The sequence below is a fragment of the Cokeromyces recurvatus genome, assembly GCF_025118155.1.
Source record: "Cokeromyces recurvatus strain NRRL 2243 chromosome Unknown BX663scaffold_15, whole genome shotgun sequence".
NCBI lineage: Eukaryota > Fungi > Mucoromycota > Mucoromycetes > Mucorales > Mucoraceae > Cokeromyces > Cokeromyces recurvatus.
Window position 1 is genome coordinate 385,378 of NW_026251401.1, and position 20,488 is coordinate 405,865.

General features: G+C 30.5%; 7 protein-coding genes across 7 annotated transcripts; 2 read left to right on the forward strand and 5 right to left on the reverse strand.

Moving 5' to 3' along the window:
• Positions 1-654: 654 nt before the first annotated feature.
• BX663DRAFT_436137 (magnesium transporter NIPA-domain-containing protein) lies at positions 655-1,837 on the reverse strand (the record flags this gene model as incomplete). Its single annotated transcript, XM_051523167.1, has 3 exons — positions 655-1,032; positions 1,110-1,510; positions 1,582-1,837. The coding sequence occupies 3 exons, from the start codon at positions 1,835-1,837 to the stop codon at positions 655-657; spliced, it is 1,035 nt and encodes a 344-aa protein (XP_051382152.1).
• A 152-nt stretch (positions 1,838-1,989) lies between these two features.
• On the reverse strand, positions 1,990-3,327 carry BX663DRAFT_511950 (GRASP55/65 PDZ-like domain-containing protein). The gene is made up of 6 exons (XM_051527954.1): positions 3,253-3,327; positions 3,077-3,157; positions 2,899-2,998; positions 2,753-2,815; positions 2,429-2,667; positions 1,990-2,340 (listed from the first exon to the last, which is right to left on the reverse strand). Exons 1-6 carry the CDS (start codon positions 3,304-3,306, stop codon positions 2,065-2,067), a joined length of 813 nt encoding a protein of 270 aa, XP_051382153.1. The 5' UTR covers positions 3,307-3,327; the 3' UTR covers positions 1,990-2,064.
• Positions 3,328-3,676: 349 nt separating this feature from the next.
• Positions 3,677-4,721, reverse strand: BX663DRAFT_561745 (uncharacterized protein). Its single transcript, XM_051531939.1, has 4 exons — positions 4,415-4,721; positions 4,222-4,363; positions 3,900-4,144; positions 3,677-3,844 (listed from the first exon to the last, which is right to left on the reverse strand). The coding sequence occupies exons 1-3, from the start codon at positions 4,673-4,675 to the stop codon at positions 3,999-4,001; spliced, it is 549 nt and encodes a 182-aa protein (XP_051382154.1). The 5' UTR covers positions 4,676-4,721; the 3' UTR covers positions 3,677-3,844; positions 3,900-3,998.
• Positions 4,722-4,880: 159 nt separating this feature from the next.
• On the forward strand, positions 4,881-7,308 carry BX663DRAFT_486970 (transcriptional repressor TCF25-domain-containing protein; the record flags this gene model as incomplete). The annotated part of the gene is made up of 7 exons (XM_051524708.1): positions 4,881-5,009; positions 5,070-5,177; positions 5,236-5,372; positions 5,443-5,894; positions 5,963-6,467; positions 6,545-7,132; positions 7,188-7,308. The coding sequence occupies 7 exons, from the start codon at positions 4,881-4,883 to the stop codon at positions 7,306-7,308; spliced, it is 2,040 nt and encodes a 679-aa protein (XP_051382155.1).
• On the reverse strand, positions 7,243-8,924 carry BX663DRAFT_511961 (zinc-ribbon-domain-containing protein). The gene is made up of 5 exons (XM_051527955.1): positions 8,688-8,924; positions 8,516-8,605; positions 8,325-8,452; positions 7,919-8,252; positions 7,243-7,853 (listed from the first exon to the last, which is right to left on the reverse strand). The coding sequence occupies exons 1-5, from the start codon at positions 8,910-8,912 to the stop codon at positions 7,347-7,349; spliced, it is 1,284 nt and encodes a 427-aa protein (XP_051382156.1). The 5' UTR covers positions 8,913-8,924; the 3' UTR covers positions 7,243-7,346.
• A 984-nt stretch (positions 8,925-9,908) lies between these two features.
• Positions 9,909-13,672, forward strand: BX663DRAFT_536793 (pyridoxal phosphate-dependent transferase; the record flags this gene model as incomplete). The annotated part of the gene is made up of 10 exons (XM_051530640.1): positions 9,909-10,595; positions 10,661-10,725; positions 10,805-10,894; positions 10,986-11,256; positions 11,320-11,577; positions 11,640-11,801; positions 11,863-12,125; positions 12,192-12,365; positions 12,959-12,995; positions 13,619-13,672. The coding sequence occupies exons 1-10, from the start codon at positions 10,161-10,163 to the stop codon at positions 13,670-13,672; spliced, it is 1,809 nt and encodes a 602-aa protein (XP_051382157.1). The 5' UTR covers positions 9,909-10,160.
• A 795-nt stretch (positions 13,673-14,467) lies between these two features.
• Positions 14,468-20,124, reverse strand: BX663DRAFT_552596 (uncharacterized protein; the record flags this gene model as incomplete). The annotated part of the gene is made up of 9 exons (XM_051531381.1): positions 14,468-14,596; positions 14,711-14,906; positions 14,981-18,672; positions 18,756-18,945; positions 19,046-19,176; positions 19,269-19,544; positions 19,651-19,685; positions 19,752-19,994; positions 20,070-20,124. 9 exons carry the CDS (start codon positions 20,122-20,124, stop codon positions 14,468-14,470), a joined length of 4,947 nt encoding a protein of 1,648 aa, XP_051382158.1.
• Between the last annotated feature and the right edge of the window lie 364 nt (positions 20,125-20,488).

The following is a 20,488-nucleotide window of genomic DNA, read 5'->3' on the forward strand; positions in this document are numbered from 1 at the left end:
CCATTTTTCTGTTCTTATTCTAGAGAGGAATAGTAACTGTTTTATATTGAATATTATAAATATATAGGTTGGACCTAGAGCTAAAACGACGATAAGATCCTTTCATTGTTATACTTTCAAATAGCACAATAAATAATAAGAATTTCACTGCTGCTGCAGAAAATTATTATTTATAAATAAAGAGTCAGTCTTCTGGGATTTACTGTCTAACTCTAAAATTTATTATAGTGCATTTGTCATTATTGCAGAATAACTTTATAAATTAGAAGTTAACATTATACCTGGTTTAGTTACAAAGCCTTCTTAATAAGGAATTCAGCTACAAGAGAATGAATGTAAACATATTGTATAAAAAGTTGTTTCAAGACTATATAAAGTATTCATAACATGCTATTTGTGATCATAGTAGTAAAGATTTCTTTTTTTTAAAAAAAAAAAAATAGAAATTGTCTCAAAACTCTTTGCTTGAAACAGTTTCAACGAAAGCCGGAAAAAAAAAAAGAAAAGAAAATAATGCTTTCGATAATTCCACTAAAGACATTCATTACACAATAGAATAGTAATAAATGATTCAATATTATAAAGGCAAGTTTATTTATTAAATATTATATTTACAATTGTCGAAAAGAAAAAAAAATAGGACAGAATAATAATCTATACAAGTGTAGATGTTGTAGTCGTTGTTGATGAATAATGCTTCTTAATATTTGGACCTATTAAATGAGTATTTTCTGATAATGTATCATCTGATAAATCATCTGTCATTATTGCATATACGGTATTTACAATATCTTCTTCTTCTTCTTCAATTAATATGTTTACAGTAGGCGTTTTGAATGATATCATAAACACACCACTAATAGTAATTGCTACACCAATAAAAACCAAAATTAAATGCCACCAAACGATTCTATTCCATTGATCATAATAAAAGAGTCCATTAAATAAACAAGATAGATTAAAGGTACATGATGAAAGTGGAACAAGGATCACAGTATCGCATAGTTGCAATCCTTTGTTCAAATAAAATAACTATGATAATAAAAAAAAAAAGAAAAATGTTACACTTAAATTGTATGTGCTTTTGTACACCCATAAATATTTGTTACCTGTAAAATAGCTGTCATGATCATCATTGCTAGTAAAATCCATGTAAGAGCGTATTTTAATTGATTTTCATCTGATGCAATAGAAAGTATAATTAACTCGATTCCACTCTTTGCAAAAAGCATACTTTGACTACTAATATTTCCCGATAAAATACCGTAACTCATACCGCAATACTTTTTTATATTTTCCATTGATTTTGTTGGCTTTTTCTTCATTATCGTATATTCAAAATAATGTGTCGTTATTAAACCAGATAGAATGAAAAATTCCAAAATACTAAAGTAAACAATAAAAGTAGGCTTTTTATATAACGTTATCAAATCATTAATATCATGATCAGGTTCAGAAATAACACCGAATAAACCAACTAATAATGCTCCTATCACAATTAATAATGTGCCTATCATATAATAAATGGATACATACATATTTAGTATTATTATTATTATTATTATTATTCTATTCTATTACCTAGCATTGTATATTTCTTAAGTGGGTCGCCTAATACAATTTTTGCTGCAATTGCATTAAATGCAAGTCCCATAGCTCCGATAGGTGCTAAAATAACAATAGGGAGATAACCAATGGTAAATATAGACCCAACAATATTAGCTGTAAGGAATGTCGTAAAACTTATAATCCACATGGGTCGTTGAAGTACATGTTTTCGGTCCTCTATTGGATAAATTGAGTCATTCAAAATGTGAGACTTCCTTTGAAATGCCATTGCAAAAGATTGAATGAAGTTTGTAACAATAGATACTCCAAGTCCCATCCAGAATTCTTTTGGATATGCATTACCAGCTTGGTTAATTACATATTGTTTTATATCATACATAATTTAGAGAAGAAAGAAAGTGAAAGCTATAATAACTCCTAGTCAAATTATTTATTTTTTTTTTATTCATTCCAAAATGCACGTGACATATTATTATTATTATTATTATTTTTTTTTTAATGCAGTTCATTATCCTCTTCTGATGGATTCAATTTTGTTAATAAAGGTGAAGGTGGTAACTCAGTTCTTCTTGCTTCTTCTAATTCTTCTTCAGAAATAGGTAAATCAGGTGCATTGAATATCGTATCACTATAATTGGCAGATTCTTCTCCTTTTCTTTCATTTTCTTGTTCTTTCCTTTTTCTTCTAGGGATTCTATGTAATAATCCATACCCTACATCACATCCTAACGAGCCATTTCCTCCCCATTCATGATTTGGTACAATAATGCACTAATATAACACAAATAAGCATGATGCCATCCCTTTGAGTTAAAGAAAAGAAAAGGAAAGTAAAGAAGGAAAGGAAAAAAAAACTAACCTCTCTACAACTATCCCATTCAGAATTATACAAATAAAGTCTTAATGGTTTACCAAGGTATTCTTCGACAAGACTATAAAAGTCATCTTCATTTCTTAATGTCATATGTGGACTGCCAATAATATAATCAGAATAAGGGATAATACCAGCCATTTCTGCTGGTGAATTGGGTGATATATCCAAAACATGCCATACATTCTCACCAGCACGCTCAAATGAACAGAAACGAATTGAACAGCCTATAGTCTATATATGAGCATATAAAACTATCTATTTTATATATATTTATATGTATATATCTATTTCTATTATACTCTACACTACCTATTAAGCTTTTCTCATTTGGATCGTTAGGATGCCAGTCTTTACTTGGTGTTAAAATGACCTCTATTCCAATTTTTACCACCCCACCCAGGAACATGAAAAACTATTAATAAAAATAAAATAAAATAAATAGAGTCGTAACTTACCACGAAATGATTGCTCTTTACTTGAATATATCTCAATAGGTAAAGGCTTTCCCTCGAATTCTTGTAATGTATGTAACAATGCTTTACTATCACCATTATTCTTTTGAATGTTGGTTCATTATTTATATATATATATATATATATAGAATTCAATTTATCTATTTTTTTTTCTGCTTACAAGTGGAATACCGTTGATCTTCACAATATAATCGAAGAATTGCTCAATTCCTGCATGATAAGCAGGTGAATTTTCTTTTACCTAAATTTTGTTAATTAATTATTCGAAATCGTTATTATTATTATTATTATTTTAAAGGAAAAGAATATTTTTTTTCTTTTTTTTTTCTTTTTTACTTTTAGAACGTGAAATCCATACTGTCCTTGTTCTGAACTTTGTGCTCCTCCCATTATGTTGTAATTTAAACTAATGAAATACAAATAGTATAATCATATTCCTTTTTTTTTTTTCTCTAATTTATGACGGAATTTTAATATTTGCTTTGTTGGACTTTGATTAAAAAAAAAAAGCTTATTCCTAACAATGCTTAATATAAAGAGACTACGATAATAATAAAGAAAGCATTGTGTTTGTTATACAGTCTTTATTTACCAGTAGTAGTAATAAAGAAACTATCTAATGTATTTAAGGAGCTAATAGGTTAACCAAAGGGAAAAGAATTGATATATCATGACATAGTAATAGATTGTAGAAGCACGTTAATAAAAAAAAAAAAAACTATTTATTTCCTATATGAAACCTTTATTCTTTGCTTTGAGGGTAAGCTATAATTACTTTAATATGCTTGTTGATAGAAACAATTGGATAAACATGATGACAAAACTCTTCAGTAATAGAAGGTTAAATAGGAATGCCATTATTTTTAGGTAACTCAACACTCACAAGCCAAAGTGATTGCTATCATGCCTTTTAGTAGAAATAATAAGAGTAAGTCAGATGATAAACTCATTATTAGTATTAAACAACTGAATGTTTATGACAGGCTTTTTGTGCCATTATGAAAGGCATATTCTAACATATTTGACAAAAGTTGGACAGGTAGTTACTACTAAAATGACTGGTTTTGAGTTTACTTGTAATATTATTCGTTTTTATTAACAGTTTTAATAATCAAATTTTTAAGATAAGGTATAAATACGAAATAACCAATACAAAGGACAATTGAAATAGCAATTACAATTTTATATACTTGATAAAATAAAAACCCAAAATATAACTTTTCAAGGACTAACAAAAAAAAAGAAAAAAAAAGAAAAGGAAAAGGTTATTATGATTATGATGACTATACTTTTACACATATTTACCAAGATTATATGTTACTGGTTGAGATTCTATTCCCTTTATATTTGATACACCTGTATATTTGGCTGATACTTGCAACGTGTATGTTAATAACTCATTGACTTTGCATTGACTAACAATCTTTAGTCGAAAATCAGCTGGTGTCTAATCAAAACAATTAATTATTTACTTTAATATTTAGATTATTGGATTTACAATAGCAGGATATGAAATTCGAACTTCGTAATTAACTCCTTCTCTGAGTTTGTCTAATTGGTAGTAATATGTAGTTGTATTGGGTATGAGGCTGTTTTGTATTTCAGAATAAGGTGGCACTAATACATTTTCGGATCGAATGGATTGTAAACTACAAGCAAGACCGTCATTATCTTTTGCTTTCAGTATTATCTTTTCTGTATTTGCATAAATAGTTTGAAATAAAAAAGTTATGATTAAGAAGAAATAAAATAGTTTCATTTAAAATGGGCACATCAAGCTAAAATAAAATAAAATAAAAGGGCATTTCGCGTTACATTATCTTACCTTGAGTTGATTGAAATCCAGAAAAATTGGTATTTAAAAAAAAAAAAAAAAAAAAAAAAAAAAAAAAAAAAAAAAAAAAAAAAAGCTTTATTTGAACTTTTTTTCTTTTTTTTTTTAAAAAATTGTCAATTTATAAAACATGTCTTCAAGAGCATTAAGAAGACTGCAGAAAGAACAAATACCAGATATTGTTTCACTTGAAAATAGTGATAACGAATCTGAGGAAGAAGAAGAAGTTCCAATCAAGCAAATAAATCCTTTTGATCTCGTAAGTTTTGAATTTAAAAATTCAATTACTTTTTTTTTTTTCTTTCTTACAATTTGAAAGTTAAATGAGGATGATGATAACATAGACGATGAGGAAGAAGAAGAGCAAGAAAATGTAGTTGAGAAAGAAGAATATGTTCCAATTATAAAGCCTACTGTTGAAACAAAGGTAGTATGATGCATATAACAAGCGATTGATATTTAATTTTTACTTTCGTTTTCATTAGTCTTCTAATAAAAAAAGCAAACAAAAGAAAAAGAAAAAGAACTCAAAAAAGAATGATGATGCAACTTCTAAAAAGAAAAATACTGACGATATAAGTATGAAAGAATTAGATAAAGTGCTTGAAGAACTAGGACAAACGTAAAGTCGAATATTACCAGAGTTTATGGATGTAACTCATCATGTATTTTTTTTTTCTTTTGCATGTTAGGCCTTCAGAAAATGCAATGGATGAAAATGAGAATCTAAATAGTAATGAGCGTCGACAATTATTGTCTATCAATTATCGTTATTTAGATGCAGAAGCAGAAATGAAACGCTTGTTTGGTTCTCATATAGTCAATAGTGAAAATAGAGCTAGTCAAGGCAGAGTATTAAAGAAATCAAAATTCACTACACCAAAGAATGATTGGGCACCTTATAAGCGAAATGGTTTATCAATGGAAGTAGTTGAAACTGTGAATGGTGTTAGTTATTATGCGTTTAGACATTCTGAGCAATATCAGGATATTCAATTAGAATTTTTAAACGCTGTTGCAACCTATAATCCAGAAGCTTTATTATTTTTAGTTAGAAGACATCCATATCATGTAGACAGTTTATTACAACTTTCTGAAGTTGCAAAACATAGTGGAGATTGGACAACGGCTGGTGACTTTATTGGTAATAAAAGAATATTTTTTATACACTCTATGTAGTTTTCTTTTCTTTTTTTTAATGCTTATAAATAGAAAGAGCTTTATATGCCTGTGAGAGAGCACTTCATCCCCAATTCTCTTTGAGTACAGGTACTGTAAGATTATCCTATAAGCGTTCAGAAAATCGATCCTTCTTTTTAGCTATATTTCGACATATTCAGTTCTTGACGCGTCGTGGATGCTGGAGAACAGCATTTGAATTCAGCAAATTACTCTTCAGTCTTGATCCAGAATCAGACCCATTAGCGACCATGTTAACCTTGGATTATCATGCGCTTTCCTGCCGTGAATATGAATATATTCTCAAAATGCAATCTGAATGGAAGACAAAGGGCGATATCTATCCTATTCATCTTACCGACATGCCTAACTTTGCTTATTCAGCTGCTCTTGCAAAATTTAAGATGAGCAAAAATGATTTTTCAGAAAGTAAAGAAATGTTAAAAGAAGCCATTAAAAAATATCCTTTACTTTATTGCCGTTTACTTGAAAAGCTGGGTGAAGAAGTTAAAGAAATGAATGTGTTGATTCAAAAGCAGTAAGTCTAAATATATATGTTTATATATCTTTCTTTAAGATTTATATTTATATGTATGAAATAATATCCAATTGTAGCATGCCAAACAAATACATGGATATTGTGCAATTATCATATGTCGAACGAGTTTTTGAAATTTGGAAGGAACCTTCTGTTATTGATTGGTTAAAGGAAACAGGATCTACTGTTATTGATTATCCTCTTGAACAGCCTAATGTAATTCAAAAAGAACTTGTATGTCAAGTGAAGGATATACCATTGAATGTCTGTCGATATATTGTCATGATTGACATACAATCTTTAATGTCCTATTTACCTACAACAGTGACTGAACAAAGTTACGAAATGTATGATCCTCTTCCACCTGAGGATTCAATAACAATGTATGATTTAGATGAACGCATGCGTCATAGTAATCGATTAAGAGGATTCCCTAGAGATGCGGGTGGATTAATAGATATGTTAAGAAATTTCTTGGGTCCTGGTGGTCGACAAGTGCCTGGAGTAGATCAACAACAGATTAGACAACTCATGACAGAATTAGAGCGACTACGCCAACAAAATGCTGATCAGGCACCAGGTGCATTTCCCGGTGCTAATGAAGAGGAAGAAGACTATCCTGAACTTGCTGATGAAGAACAAGAGAATAATACAGAAAATCAAACGTAAGTATATAATTTAATAAATAAATATCCTCGTTAACAAATAAAATATGAATAGGTCGAATGATCAAGGGATTTCAGCAGAAGAAATGATGGAAATCATGAATGCTATTGATGAAGAAGACTTAGAAGTACAAAGAGCATTAGAAGACACTTTTGGAAGAAATACTGGTCAATAAGAATAAGAATAATAATAATAATAAAAGGAGGAAATATTTTATTTTTCGTTTGATTCAACCCCATTTCTTGAGGAACTTGAAGAGGGATTATAATTCATATCGTAAGGCGCAGTTGATGTTGAATTACCTGCTGTACCACTAGCTTGATTTATAAATTCTTGATCTGAATTAAATGCTTCTGGTGGAATAACAAGATTATTAGTTGTAGAAGAGGAAGAAGAAGATGATGATGAAGAAGCTTCCTTTTGCTTATTAGCTTCTTCTGTATTTTCAGTTCGTAAAACAGTCGTATTAAAACTACTACAGTGTTTACATTTATGATAAAAGAAATGATACTTGGCAGCTGATTTCTTCTCACAGTCATTACAAAAGATATGAGATATATATTTTTCATATTCAGCTGGCATAGGCTGACGCTCCAAATCTTTATCGAGTCGATTGAAATATTCAGACATATCACCTAATGACTTGAGACATGTTGGACATTGATATGAAGTTTGAATATAAGCGGTATAACAATGTTTATGTATACAATGTCCACAAGGCTATTTAAATATGAGTTAAAAATCTCTTTCTCTCTCTCTCTCTCTTTCTCTTTATCTGTTTATACCATAAATATAACAGTTGAAGTGCTTGTAAACATGTATTCACCACAAATTGGACAATCCGACTCTAGATTTCTTTCAATGCATTTGTGTTTTTTCATAGACATACTTAAACAAATATTGCATTTTTTACAATGGAAAAAGTCTTGACCAAGACCTTTACCTTGTCTACAAATACCGCATTCATCACAGTGATAAATTGATTTTTTTGGATCATTATCCCAAAGCTTACATTTATCACAGTAATAATGTGCCGCTTCCTCTCCACAGTGACTACATGACTTGGCAGCAGGCTGAAGTTGCATACAATTCATACACAACATATTTTTCGTTTCATTTCTAAATATTATCAGTAAAAAGAAAAAAAAACCATCGTTATTATATAATATTTAATAATAATTTTTTTTATACCTAATAATCGTATGATCTTCAATGTCATCATGGCAAAATCGACAAGAATAAATCTTTTGACAACAGTTAGCTTGTAGTTTACATTTTCTTTGATAATGTTTACAACCCAGTATTTGTTTTTCTTCATCCTATATATAATGTATGATTATATAAGAGCGTATTCTATAAATCCATATACTGGTGCTACCTACGTAATATGATTTACAATAGCCAGCAGTTTTAGTATCCAGGTTCGAATGATTTAGATGATTAGGATGAGTAGTGCCATGAGACATTAAGTACTAATAAAAAAAAAAGAGAGAGAGAGAGGGAGAGGGAGGGAAGGTCAGTATTATTTAAATTATAATCAATTCAAAAACTTACTTGAATTTGTTTTGCTTTTTCTTTTGCAGTCAGATTCTTATTTGAATGGATTTCTTTAATCTTTTTTCGAAGTTCAGTTTCATCAATAGTAGGTATTTGTGTGGAATCTTTACGTAATTCATTAGTAGGCTGTTCTTCTGCATCTTGCCAGTTTTCATTATCTTCTTCATTATTCCATTCATAATCTATATTATCATTGGAAACTTGTGCATTATCTTGGTTCATTCTTAATTGAATATAAGGAAAAGAAACGCAAAAAAAAAAAAAAAAAAAAAAAAAAAAAAAAAAAAAAAAAAATTAATTGAATTAAAATAGAGTCGACCAATGATAATACTCTTTTAAAATTAAAATGCAAGTGAAAATAAACTGCAGACACAAATAATCTGGTTGTTTATTTAACTAGAAAGTTGTTTCATCAAACAAAAATGTGTAACTTTAAAGGACATGTCATATTAGTAACAAGTGTGTGCTAAATTTGAATCTTTGAAGGAAGCAAACAAACAAACAAAAAAGGGTTATTTAGAGTTTGACTTTTATATATGTTAAAAGGATCTAAATGAACATCTCATGTTTAATGAAAACGTAGCATTTGTATCTTGCCTTTTCTTTTTATTTATTTATCCAGTTATGAACCGCTCTTAAAACTGTATTATTATTTTTCATTTTTTTTTTTTTTTTTTGTTAAAATAAAAGGCTAGCAATCAAAACCTCTTAGCCAGCCAATAATTAAAGGCTTAAACGAAGCTACTTTATGCCCTTCCAAAGCCTCTAAATTCCTTCTTTTCAATTTAATACGATTATAGCCACTTTCAAAAGAAAGCCTTCATGGAAAGATAAACAAAGATAGCAAAAAAAAAGTAGGCATATCTCGGTTTATTTTCCGACTTTACCTTTTCAGTGTTTGGGATACCATAACTTTCTTAAACTGAAAATTAAGAATAGAGAAAAAAAAACAGAAGGCAGCATTTAGTGTACTTCACCTATAACATCGGCCAAGGTCAATTGGTTAAGGCCATGCCTATTTTTTCCAAAAATTATGATAAAAAAAATTTTTTTTTTTTGCAAAAGGTTTTCCCAGTTGCCTATATTATCCTTACTCATTACATTGAGGCAAAGAGTTTTATAATTCCGAATTGTAAATTATCTATAATTTTAAATCGATAATAAACCGAGTTGTGGTATTTAAGAAGCAGTTTATTTTTCCAGTATAATTTTTATTTTTTCTTTCTTTCTTATCGGGCTAACCCTTTTATTTTGGCTCTTCTTCTATACAATAGGATTCAGTCATATTTTTTATAATATTAAAATACACTTGTATCTATGTCCATATATTTGATTCGTTTCGTTTTGTTTATTACATAATAATTAATTCTGAGACAATTCATTACTGTTGATTTTATAAAATATTTTTTTTTTCTTTTTTTGTTAATAATAATCTTCTTGTCTTTTTATTAGTATTATTATTTCGATAGTATGGTTCAAGAAAAAGATACGGCAATATCAGGACAGTCATCATCTTCTTTGGAAGAGACAATACCATTTGTTTCTATAGATCATATTCAGCCAAGTACACGACAAAGATCTTTTTCTTTATCGAATCTAGTTAAGAGAACTCGTAGAGCCTATTCTGTATCTTCTGCTTATCATCCTACCCCAAGACCTTCCTTTGACTTCTTTTCTAATATGATCATTACAGAAACAAAGTTAACACCAGCCCAAAGAAGAAATTCAATAGCTGCAGCACAACGTAAATATGAGGATTTCGAACAAAAAATCGAAGCAGCACCTTTGTTTGTATTGGTATCCACCTATTTAAACTATTTAGTTTTGATCCTCTTTGGACATTTGCGTGATATTATCGGAAAGGTATTCAAGAGGAAGGAATATGCACATCTTCGTACAAGTAAGGTAATAAGAGAAACATAAAAAAAAGCTAGATATACATATATGTGTATATTAATGGTATTCTACAGGGATATGCGCCTTTGGTTTCTGATTTTGATTCATTTTATACAAGGCGCATGTATTTACGTATAAGGTAAATATATGTATATGTATATATATGTGTGTGTATGCCATGAAGATGATGATCGAACATATTCATTTTTTAAATGTAGAGATTGCTGGAATAGACCAACTACTGGTGTGCCTGGTAGAAAGATTACTATTTTAGAAAGAGAATCAAATGATTTTAACAAAACATTCAAGTAGGTCTTTTTATATTCACATTTTGATATCTTTCCAGGTTAACTAACTTTATTCCTTTTTTTTTCCTATGTGTGTGTGTGTGTGTGTCAGAATGAGTGGAAAAAAGTTAGATGCAATCAACTTTTCATCATATAATTACTTGGGATTTGCGCAAAATAAAGGAATTTGTGCCGATCAAGTAGAAGAATGTGTAAAAGAATATGGAATGAGCAGTGTTAGTCCAAGATTAGAAGCTGGCACTTTGGACTTGCACAGAAAATTAGAAAAAATAGTTGCTAATTTTGTTGGAAAAGAGGATTCAATTGTTGTTTCAATGGGTTTTGCAACGAATTCAACAACTATCCCAGCTCTTGTTTCCAAAGTAAAGATATATATGAATGAATGAATGAATGACTCTATTATAACTAATCTATGGTTGGTATAGGGCTGCTTGGTTATTAGTGACGAACTTAATCATAGCTCAATTGTATTTGGCGTACGTATTTCTGGTGCATCTGTTCGTGTATTTAAACATAATAATATGATTGATTTAAGAAATTTATTACGTGAAGTAATATCTCAAGGTCAACCTAGAACACATCGACCCTGGAAGAAGATTATAGTGATAGTAGAAGGTTTATATTCAATGGAAGGCTCCATTGTCAATTTACCAGAATTAATAAAATTAAAAAAAGAATTCAAGGTAGACGCAATACACACACACACACGAATCAATATAGATAACGTGTAATTATTTCAATTTAGTTTTATCTATATGTTGATGAAGCGCATTCTATTGGTGCTCTAGGTGAAAATGGCGGTGGTGTATGTGACTTTTATGGTATTAACCCAAAGCATATTGATCTTATGATGGGTACATTTACAAAATCATTTGGCTCTGCAGGTGGATATATAGCGGGTGATAAGGTAAGATAAGATATACTGTTATAAGCCAGCATCTTCTAATTTAAACCAAACCAATTAATAGACTTTAATCGATTATTTAAGAGTCAAAAATTATGCTTTCTCTTACGCAGAGAGTATGTCACCCCCTGTTATTCAACAAATTATTTCCAGTATGCAAGTGATTAGAGGAGAAGATGGTACAGATGATGGCAGGAAACGTATTCAAACTTTAGCAGAAAATGCGCGTTATTTTTCAAATGCGTTAAGAAAAATGGGATTTATTGTATATGGCGATGAAGGAAGTCCAGTTATACCTTTATTATTATTTAATCCTGCAAAGATTTCGTAAATATGTGGAATAATAAGGGGATTATAAATTGACATGTATTTTGCTAACTCGTTTATTTATAGTGCATTTTCTAGAGAAATGTTGAAACGTGGTATAGCCATTGTAGTGGTGGGCTATCCTGCAACGCCTATTATTAGTTCGAGGGCTCGTTTTTGTATATCCTCTGCTCATACGAAAGAAGACTTGGATAAAGCAATTCAAGATATTAGTGAAGTTGGCGACATTCTTATGCTAAAGTTTAAATCATCAAAATAAATAAATGCATACATGTGTATATAAAAACATGTATACGGCACACGTGGGATGAAAAAATGATTGGATTAAACAGTATTCATATAAATAGATGTGTATATATGTGTATATATTTTCCTTTGTTATGAAAAGCAATTATAATAATAATAATAATAATTTTGTATATGTATACAATCTAAAATTTACTACCCATTCGTACTAGGAAAAAAAAAAAAAAAAAAAAAAGGAGAGTTAATGATTTGAAACATTATCAAAAAAAAAAAAAAATCTTACAGTAAAAATTCACACAAACAGCAGCTAATAAAAAGATACACAGGACAGTAGGACCCACTCGGTCATCATAAGCAGCTACTTCTCTATTTCTAATCTTTGTTGCTCTCCAATGGAATGTATATAAAGCATAAATCATAACACCCATAGCAATCATAGTAAATAAAACAGCAGAAAAGCGTCCAATACGATCACCGAAATTTAAGAGGCCTAAAGCCAGACCTCCTAAAACAACAGTAAAATTCAGCCAAGATAAAAAAGTTCGTTCATTCGCAAAGAATACTTTAGGTTCGATACGAACTGGGAGAGCTATTCGTTTGCCCGATATTGGCTCTAATGTTGTAGTATTATTATTTGTAGTTGACATGATAAATATAGAATATAGAAAAGAAAAAAGAAAAAGAAAAAGAAAAAACAGTTAAAAATAATGATAGTTAAATTTTAGCCTCAGCCTTCTTTTGATGATAAATTGGTAATCGATGCTCTCTTTCTCATCATTCTGGGTTTTATTTTATTTTATTTATTTTTTATATATGTAATAGAATTTATATGAATATCTTCCATGCTAGATTCCTTAGTAAAGTCACATTTAATTCTATACAGAATTTATTTCTTTATCACGTATAAAAGTCTTTAAAACAATATAATTCATCTATTTTTGATTTATTTACTTTGTAAGCAATCAATGAAATAAGAGTATTCTATGTTCAATCAATCTAAGGTTCAATACACAATAAGTTTCACTCTGTATTTATCCAATCTCTCTCTCTCTCTTTCAGGCTATAAGATTTCTTCAATGTTATAATCATTTGAAACAAAAAACAACAACATAAAATTGCTTCTAATGATGTTTATATATTTCGAGATGTAAAGCATTTAGTTTAACTTTAAGACTGTCTTATTTTCTCGAAGAACTTTTAATATTTTTTTTTCTTTTTTTTGTTAACATTATACTGTCATAAGGGAGTGGTGGAGAGAGAGAGAGGGGAGAGGAAGGGTTAATATGTGTCCTAGAAAGTAATCATTCTTCTTATATATTTTTTCCCGTAGAAAGATTATTTCTATAAAGTAAACCAGATAGATAAAGGAGAGAGTATATAGCTTTAGCCAAGCATTTCCTTTTTGTTAAATGCCAGACATGATCAAAATACAATCCACAACAAGTAGGCCCTATTTGCTTTCATGCTTGAATTTTTTTTTCTTCTTTCTTTCTAACGTAAGCGAAATAAGGACAAGGTCCATGGATTCAATCTATTGAACAATAAAAAGATTGGAGAGCTGAAAAATTCGTACCTTTATATATCATGCATGATGTGACTGCTATTATTGTAGCAGGAGTAAGTTACAATAATAACAAACAACAAAAGGTCTGTTCGAATACAAATATTCTTTTAATGGAAAATATAACTATAAAATTATCAAAAGTATGAGTCTAAAGAATAATGCCTGAAAGATGATAATAGTTTTCAGAAAAGAAGCAGATAAATAAGAACGACATTGTGATATGGGGTGGTTGTGGTAGTGGTGAAAACAAATAATAGATAAGCAAAGGAGATAGGATAACTTAGACAAGATACGAAAGAAGAATAAAAGCATCAATAATACGTATGAAGAGAATATTTAAACAGAATTATAATGAAGGTGATATAGCATCAAGTAAATTGCTAGTACATTGAATAGTAAGATTCATGAATATGATTGGCTATAAAATTCATATAGTATACAAGTTGAAGTAAATCATATATTTCTTTCCTTTTACAAATAAAATACATATAATTTGAAATATAATAAATAAATGACGTATAAAATAGTAGTATTATGGTGATAGTGTTTCTATTGGGAACTTTTGATCAATCATTTGAATCCAACTAATCATTTCTTGACGAGTTCCTGATTGTAAGGTATAAGCATTGTTATTGGTATAAAGAGAAAACACATTAGTTCGCTATTCAATAAAATAAATGAGTTATATATATTTTTAGCTTTAGCTTTAGTTTTTTTTTTTTTTTTTTTTTTTTTTTTTTTTTTTTTTTTTTTTTTTTTTTTTTTTTTTTTTTACCTGAATCATTTTTTCAAGCGCTTCATTATAATCAATACGTACAGAGGCAACATTAATTATACCTTGTTCATCTAACTCAGTATCATTGCTATAAATATAAATGTAGGGTCGACGAATAACAAACCATCGTTTTATCCATAAATCTTTGGCTGCATCTTCTTGGTATAATAAATAACCCTTTTTAGATATATTAGCTCTATAAGAAATAAACATGTATACGAGTGAATAAAAGCTGCTATTATTTTATAATAAATATATCTATCTATTTACGGTTGTATTACAAACTCCACTTCTGCTATCAACTTTGAAAAACTCGTTGGCTCTTGTATAGTTGATATACTAGAGTCTGTGATAAGTGGAGGATCTTGACTAATGATGAGATCTTTGTTTGAACCAAGTTTTAATAGCCATAAATCAATCACCTTCTTTAAAAGGTCTTGTTTCTCTTCTTCATTCATAGCAGTTACAGCAGTGGATGAAGAAAAAAAGGATATGGGTGACAAGGAATTAGTGTTCTCCATTTGTCTTAAAGCTAATACTTGTCTTGTAAATGTAGCTTCGTTCTTACGACGTATGGTTTCCTGTATTTGGTTAAAATCATTGACCAGAGATACGCCACGAGGCTTCCAAGTTCCCAAAAATTCTTCACCATGAACATGCTTGGATGCCGTATTTAACCGCCATAGCTGGCTTAATCTTTTCGTCATAGGTGGCTTTAAATGAACTACAAATATACCTGTATATTTGAAGAGTTGTTTGCCACTATTAGGATAAAGTAGTTTTTTGAAACTACGAAATTTACCCTCACTAGCTGATCGATCTCTTCCTCGTATTTGAATAGAGATATCCATATTGAATTGTATTGGCTTTGAACATCTTTCCATTTCAATTTCCCATCTTAGATTAATAATAACTCGACTGTTTGAGTCTGTTAACCTGTTTAAGAAGATACATTCGTGTTGTGAACTATCCCATGCTCCTTGAGCAGTTAATTGACTGGTTCCATCTGAATTATAGCAAACCTGTTGTTTATTTAATAGTTTGATAGGAATATTTTCCTGTGCTGGTGACTCTAGAATACGACCTTTGCCATCTAATAACCGAACGTGTCCCACAGAGGCCCTCTTGATCCTTTTCCATTCAAATTGATGGCCTGAAGTATGAGATAATGTAAAGCATATACGTCGTTGTAATCCTTGTCTTAACGTAAAATACCCTTTATCCATAGGATTTTTTGATATCAAATGGGCTAGTCTATATTCTCCTGACGAAGATAGTTCTCGTATTTCAATCCAAGCAATAACATCATGTCGCTCGGCAGCCAAGAGTTCTTCCTCTGGTCTTCGCTCTAATGATGTGACAGTAACATCGCTATTGCTACTATTTTCTGAGGATGATTTCACTGATGTATAATCAGGTGATGCGAAGCTCTGTGGCCGTTGTTGGCTTAAAAGGTGACTATCCAAAATACATGGTCTTTCTCGTTGATCATCCCATCGTTGTTGTTGTAGCAAAACTCGAGGTTGTGCTTGACCAAAGACTTGAAACAAAATAAAATCATGACGGAGTACATGAAGTACCTTTGATGTCACTGTTAATGAAAGTGTTTGGCTAAAATTGAGTTGAACAGGATTATTTTCAAAATAACTAGCAGGTTCTGTAGCATAAATTTTTTCTGCTGTTGAATGTGAGGGGAATCCACCAAATGAGGAGAGTCGAAACTGAACATGAACATCTGTAAATTCCGATTCACGTATGCCACTAAATTCAATTAGTTTTATTTCAAACAAGAGGGTTTGACCTGATTGTAATATATTAGGATCATGATGTTGCTGCTGGTTATTATTATTATTATTATTATTCTCGAGTTCGTCTTCTGATGAAGAATCGTTTTCAAAAAACTTGGGCTGCTTTGTGGTGTCGCTTCTGACAGTCACTGATCGTGCAATAGGTGAAACGAGGATACGCAGCTTGCCTCTTACTTGTCCTGTACTATGACAAATGATTTCCACAACACTCTCATACGCCTGTTGATGAATTAAATTAAAAAAGGAGACATGGGCTACACCAATCAATGTATATTTGGGACAGGGGTTTTCAAAGAAGGGATCCTCCCAATTAAAGTGCTTACGATAAAGTGGTTTGTCCATAAAGTTATAAAGATTTCGCATCTTGTGTAACCGTTGTTTCAGTTTCTCCAGTGACCATATGTAAACAACTTGATTCTTCTTATCAATGACACGAACACCTATACAGGGCTTTGGAGTAGTAGAGATTAAAGTTGTATCTTCATCTGTTTCAAACTGGTGTAATGCAGATGTAGGTTCCCAATATGAAAGAGGAGTTGAGAGTGGCTCTTGCTCGATGACTGTAAACTGATAAAGTATTTCCTTGTTAAGCTCTCGGGATATAATATTGGCTTCCTTTAACATAACTGCATTCGTTAGAACAACTTCCGCCATATCTACCGTTCTTAATGTTCTCCATTTTTGAAAGACCTTTTGAATCAGTTCAATTTGTTCATTTGTATAATTAGCGGAATTGAATCCTATCTGTTGTTGAGAGAATTGCCTAGACATACGATGAATCTTGGCTTCAAATAGTCGCTTCTGATTCTCTAGTTCCTTCTGCATCCGTTCCTTTTCCTGTTTTAGTTTTTCTTCCAACATATCAGATTGAGTCACAGATAAATCAGTACAAACACTGTCAACGCCATCTTCAAACATGGTAGCAGACGATGAGTTCCTAAAAGAATCTCGTGTAGTTGACATGTCATCATCATCGCCATCATTATCAGCTCGACTTTCAGATCTCGTACGTCTTGAATTTCTAATTTTTGTAATGTCATCATATAGTTTTTCGAGTTCTTCATCTTTTAACCCACCAAAGTTTTCTTCAGTTGCATAATAATTTAAAACTGCTTCACGACGAGCATAATTCCAGTCAATCAATTCAGATCCAATCATACTGTCATTTGAGGGAGAATCAGGTCTGGGCTCATCATCTAATAATACTGAGCTTCCATTCATGTTATTTTCAATCGCCACCTTCTGAAGGTCACGCTCCTTTCTTACTTCTTCAGGATTGTTAAATCTAAAGATATGATAATAGCCAAGAATGATACGGTAACCGCTTTTAAGTTGTTGAGGTTGTGTAATCCTCATGCCATTCACCATCGTAAGGGAATCCTTACCTGGATTTAAAGTAACGACACCATTTTTATTTTCAAATGTACAATGATCATCTTGAATATTTTGACCACTCAACCTAATATCTGCCAATACATCGCTATCTTGTCTTCCTAGTCTTGTTAATCCTGGTTTAATTTGATACATAAGACACTCGGACATAAGTGGGTCCTCATTCAAGTTGACGATAAAGGGTATTGTTTTTGGGGTATAAACACCCATCTCGTTCTTTTCAATCGTAATACCCAACTCCTTTAATGCTCTCTCTCTTTCCAAATGAATTTCTTCCGTCTTTTTTAACTTTTCTTCCCAACTTTCATTTAAATTGGCCAACAATTTTTCAGAGCTTTGTAACTGTTCTACAATTTCTTCTTTGGTCATCTTTTTGGTGTTTCCAGAACTATCTGTGATTTCAATCTCAGGGAATACTTTATTTTTCCTACTAGAGGATGTCATGGCGGCTCCACTTTCAGATCGAGTTCCATTTGTATTATTCGTTGTTGATTTATATACGCTTGATGCTGTCAGTTGTTCTACTTCTTCAGGGGCATAAGTTCGAAGGCGATCACGAAGTAATTCAAGTTCTTCTTTAAGATCACGAATCAATTTTGCATTAGGATCCTCATTTACGACTGCCTTATTTTTAATACGTTTTGCTTGATCAGCATATCTTAGAGTGCTTAAGGTTTCATCATAATCTGCTTGTGAAATAGCAGCAATCATAGCTGTTTTAGAATTACCACCTAATGAATCCTTTAATAGCCATGTCAAGACCTAAATATGTATATATGTAAGTATATATACATTTCTTATTTAGTCAGTATCAATTTGTTTATATTCGATCATTTATTACTTACAGAATCACGATATGGAATAAATACATCTTTTTTTTTCCCTCTTTTACCTTCTTGAGTTGACTGTTCAGCTAATCCTGCAATTACTTTACCTAATGTAGTTAAAGAGCGATTGATATTGGCTCCCTCTTTTAATCTTGCACCAGTAGCACCAGTACTATTTGCACGTTCACTACCGGCCAAATCGACTAAACTAAACATGTATAAAGAAGAAGATTAAAGAAAAAAAAAATTAATCCAAAAAGAAGAAGAAGAAAAAAAAAAAACTTCTCCTCCACCGAACAATTGCATACCTAATTCTAGCTACTTTTTCTGTTTCTAGTTTTGTTAAATCATCTAATCGTTTTTGAGTTAAAAAAAGTGTAAACACTGCATGAGATCTAGAGGATGTTTCATTCATATTTGTGGCAGCCACTGTTCTAGCCTTTGATCATCATAATTAATAAATACATGTATGTATATTTTTGTGTGTGTATGTATATATATATATGTGTGTGTGTTTTATCTCTTAAATACCTTATTGCCTTCATCCATTAAATGTTCTATATCATCAAATGAAGTTACAACTAACCGAGAAAGATCCTCGACATACGGACCAAGTGAAGGATGTTCACGTACTTTTAAATTTCCTTTATTTTTTGGATTTAATAAATCGCGTACTTTTTCGTTATAAATTTCGATATAAGATACTTCAACTCGATAAGTAAGATTTGATTCAGTATTTGATTTTATTCGATTAAAGAGTTCTGAACATGTACGAGGGATAATGCCTTTATCTTCACCATAGCCCATCTAAAAGAATATATATATATATATATATATATATATATATATATTTTTGCATAAATTTCAGGAACGTAAAAATAAATAAATAACAGGAGAAATAATATCGTTTTACCATTGAATATGATTTACCAGACCCAGTTTGACCATCTAAATGTAAAAAAAGAAAAAAAAAAGTATTAATCATCATTTTATATAATTATCTCTGAAACTTACATGCAAATATACAACAATTATAACCATCAAATGCATGGTCTAATAATTCTTCACCTAAATCATTATAGATCGTTTGTTGGTCAGCATAGCGTGGATCATTTTTATCAGCAGACCAATAAGATTTATCAAATGTAAATGCCTTTACGTCTTCCAATTCTTTTCCAGTTCTTTGATCAGGGGGCTTTGTGATAATTGTTTGGTTACCATCCATACGAACCAGACCCACTGCTCCACGAGCAATTTCTATATATATATATATAAAAAAGGATTAACATATATACATATATATCATGCATAGTTATAATAATAAAAAAAAACCTCTTGCATTCATAGGTCGACATCGTACAACAACTTTAATATTTCCTCCACTCATTGTTATTTAGTAGTTATATGACGAGTCCTTTTACATTTGAAGAAAGAAAGAGGAAAACGATTAATACAGTTTCCTATTTTTTTTCATCATTTTTACAACATTCATTTTATTAAACTTTATTGTTCTCACCTATACTAGTCAATGATGTTTAATTAGTAAGATTGCAATTTCAAATATATAAACGTTTCAGATGTCCTTTAATGAATTCACAAGAAAAAAAAAGATGAAGCAATAAATCTTTGTTTTACTTTTTTTTTGGTGAAATATATTTGTTTAAAAAAAAAAAAAAAAAAAAGAGTTAAATGGTTTCAAAAAAGGAAAGGAGGGATATTTATCTAATATTAAAAAAAAAGGGGGAAAGGAA

What these genes read in the sequence shown, in the direction of transcription:
- BX663DRAFT_561745 (XM_051531939.1), bottom strand. Translation starts at nt 4,675, where the DNA reads ATGAAACTATTTTATTTCTTCTTAATCATAACTTTTTTATTTCAAACT. An exon ending in GAATTTCATATCCTGCTATT is followed by an intron (nt 4,364 to 4,414) that starts GTAAATCCAATA and finishes TGTTTTGATTAG; the next exon opens with ACACCAGCTGATTTTCGACT. An exon ending in ACCAGTAACATATAATCTTG is followed by an intron (nt 4,145 to 4,221) that starts GTAAATATGTGT and finishes TTTTTTTGTTAG; the next exon opens with TCCTTGAAAAGTTATATTTT.
- BX663DRAFT_511950 (XM_051527954.1), bottom strand. Translation starts at nt 3,306, where the DNA reads ATGGGAGGAGCACAAAGTTCAGAACAAGGACAGTATGGATTTCACGTT. An exon ending in ATGGATTTCACGTTCTAAAA is followed by an intron (nt 3,158 to 3,252) that starts GTAAAAAAGAAA and finishes AACAAAATTTAG; the next exon opens with GTAAAAGAAAATTCACCTGC. An exon ending in AATGGGATAGTTGTAGAGAG is followed by an intron (nt 2,341 to 2,428) that starts GTTAGTTTTTTT and finishes GTGTTATATTAG; the next exon opens with TGCATTATTGTACCAAATCA.
- BX663DRAFT_511961 (XM_051527955.1), bottom strand. Translation starts at nt 8,912, where the DNA reads ATGAACCAAGATAATGCACAAGTTTCCAATGATAATATAGATTATGAA. An exon ending in GAAGATCATACGATTATTAG is followed by an intron (nt 8,253 to 8,324) that starts GTATAAAAAAAA and finishes GATAATATTTAG; the next exon opens with AAATGAAACGAAAAATATGT. An exon ending in CTTCAACTGTTATATTTATG is followed by an intron (nt 7,854 to 7,918) that starts GTATAAACAGAT and finishes ATATTTAAATAG; the next exon opens with CCTTGTGGACATTGTATACA.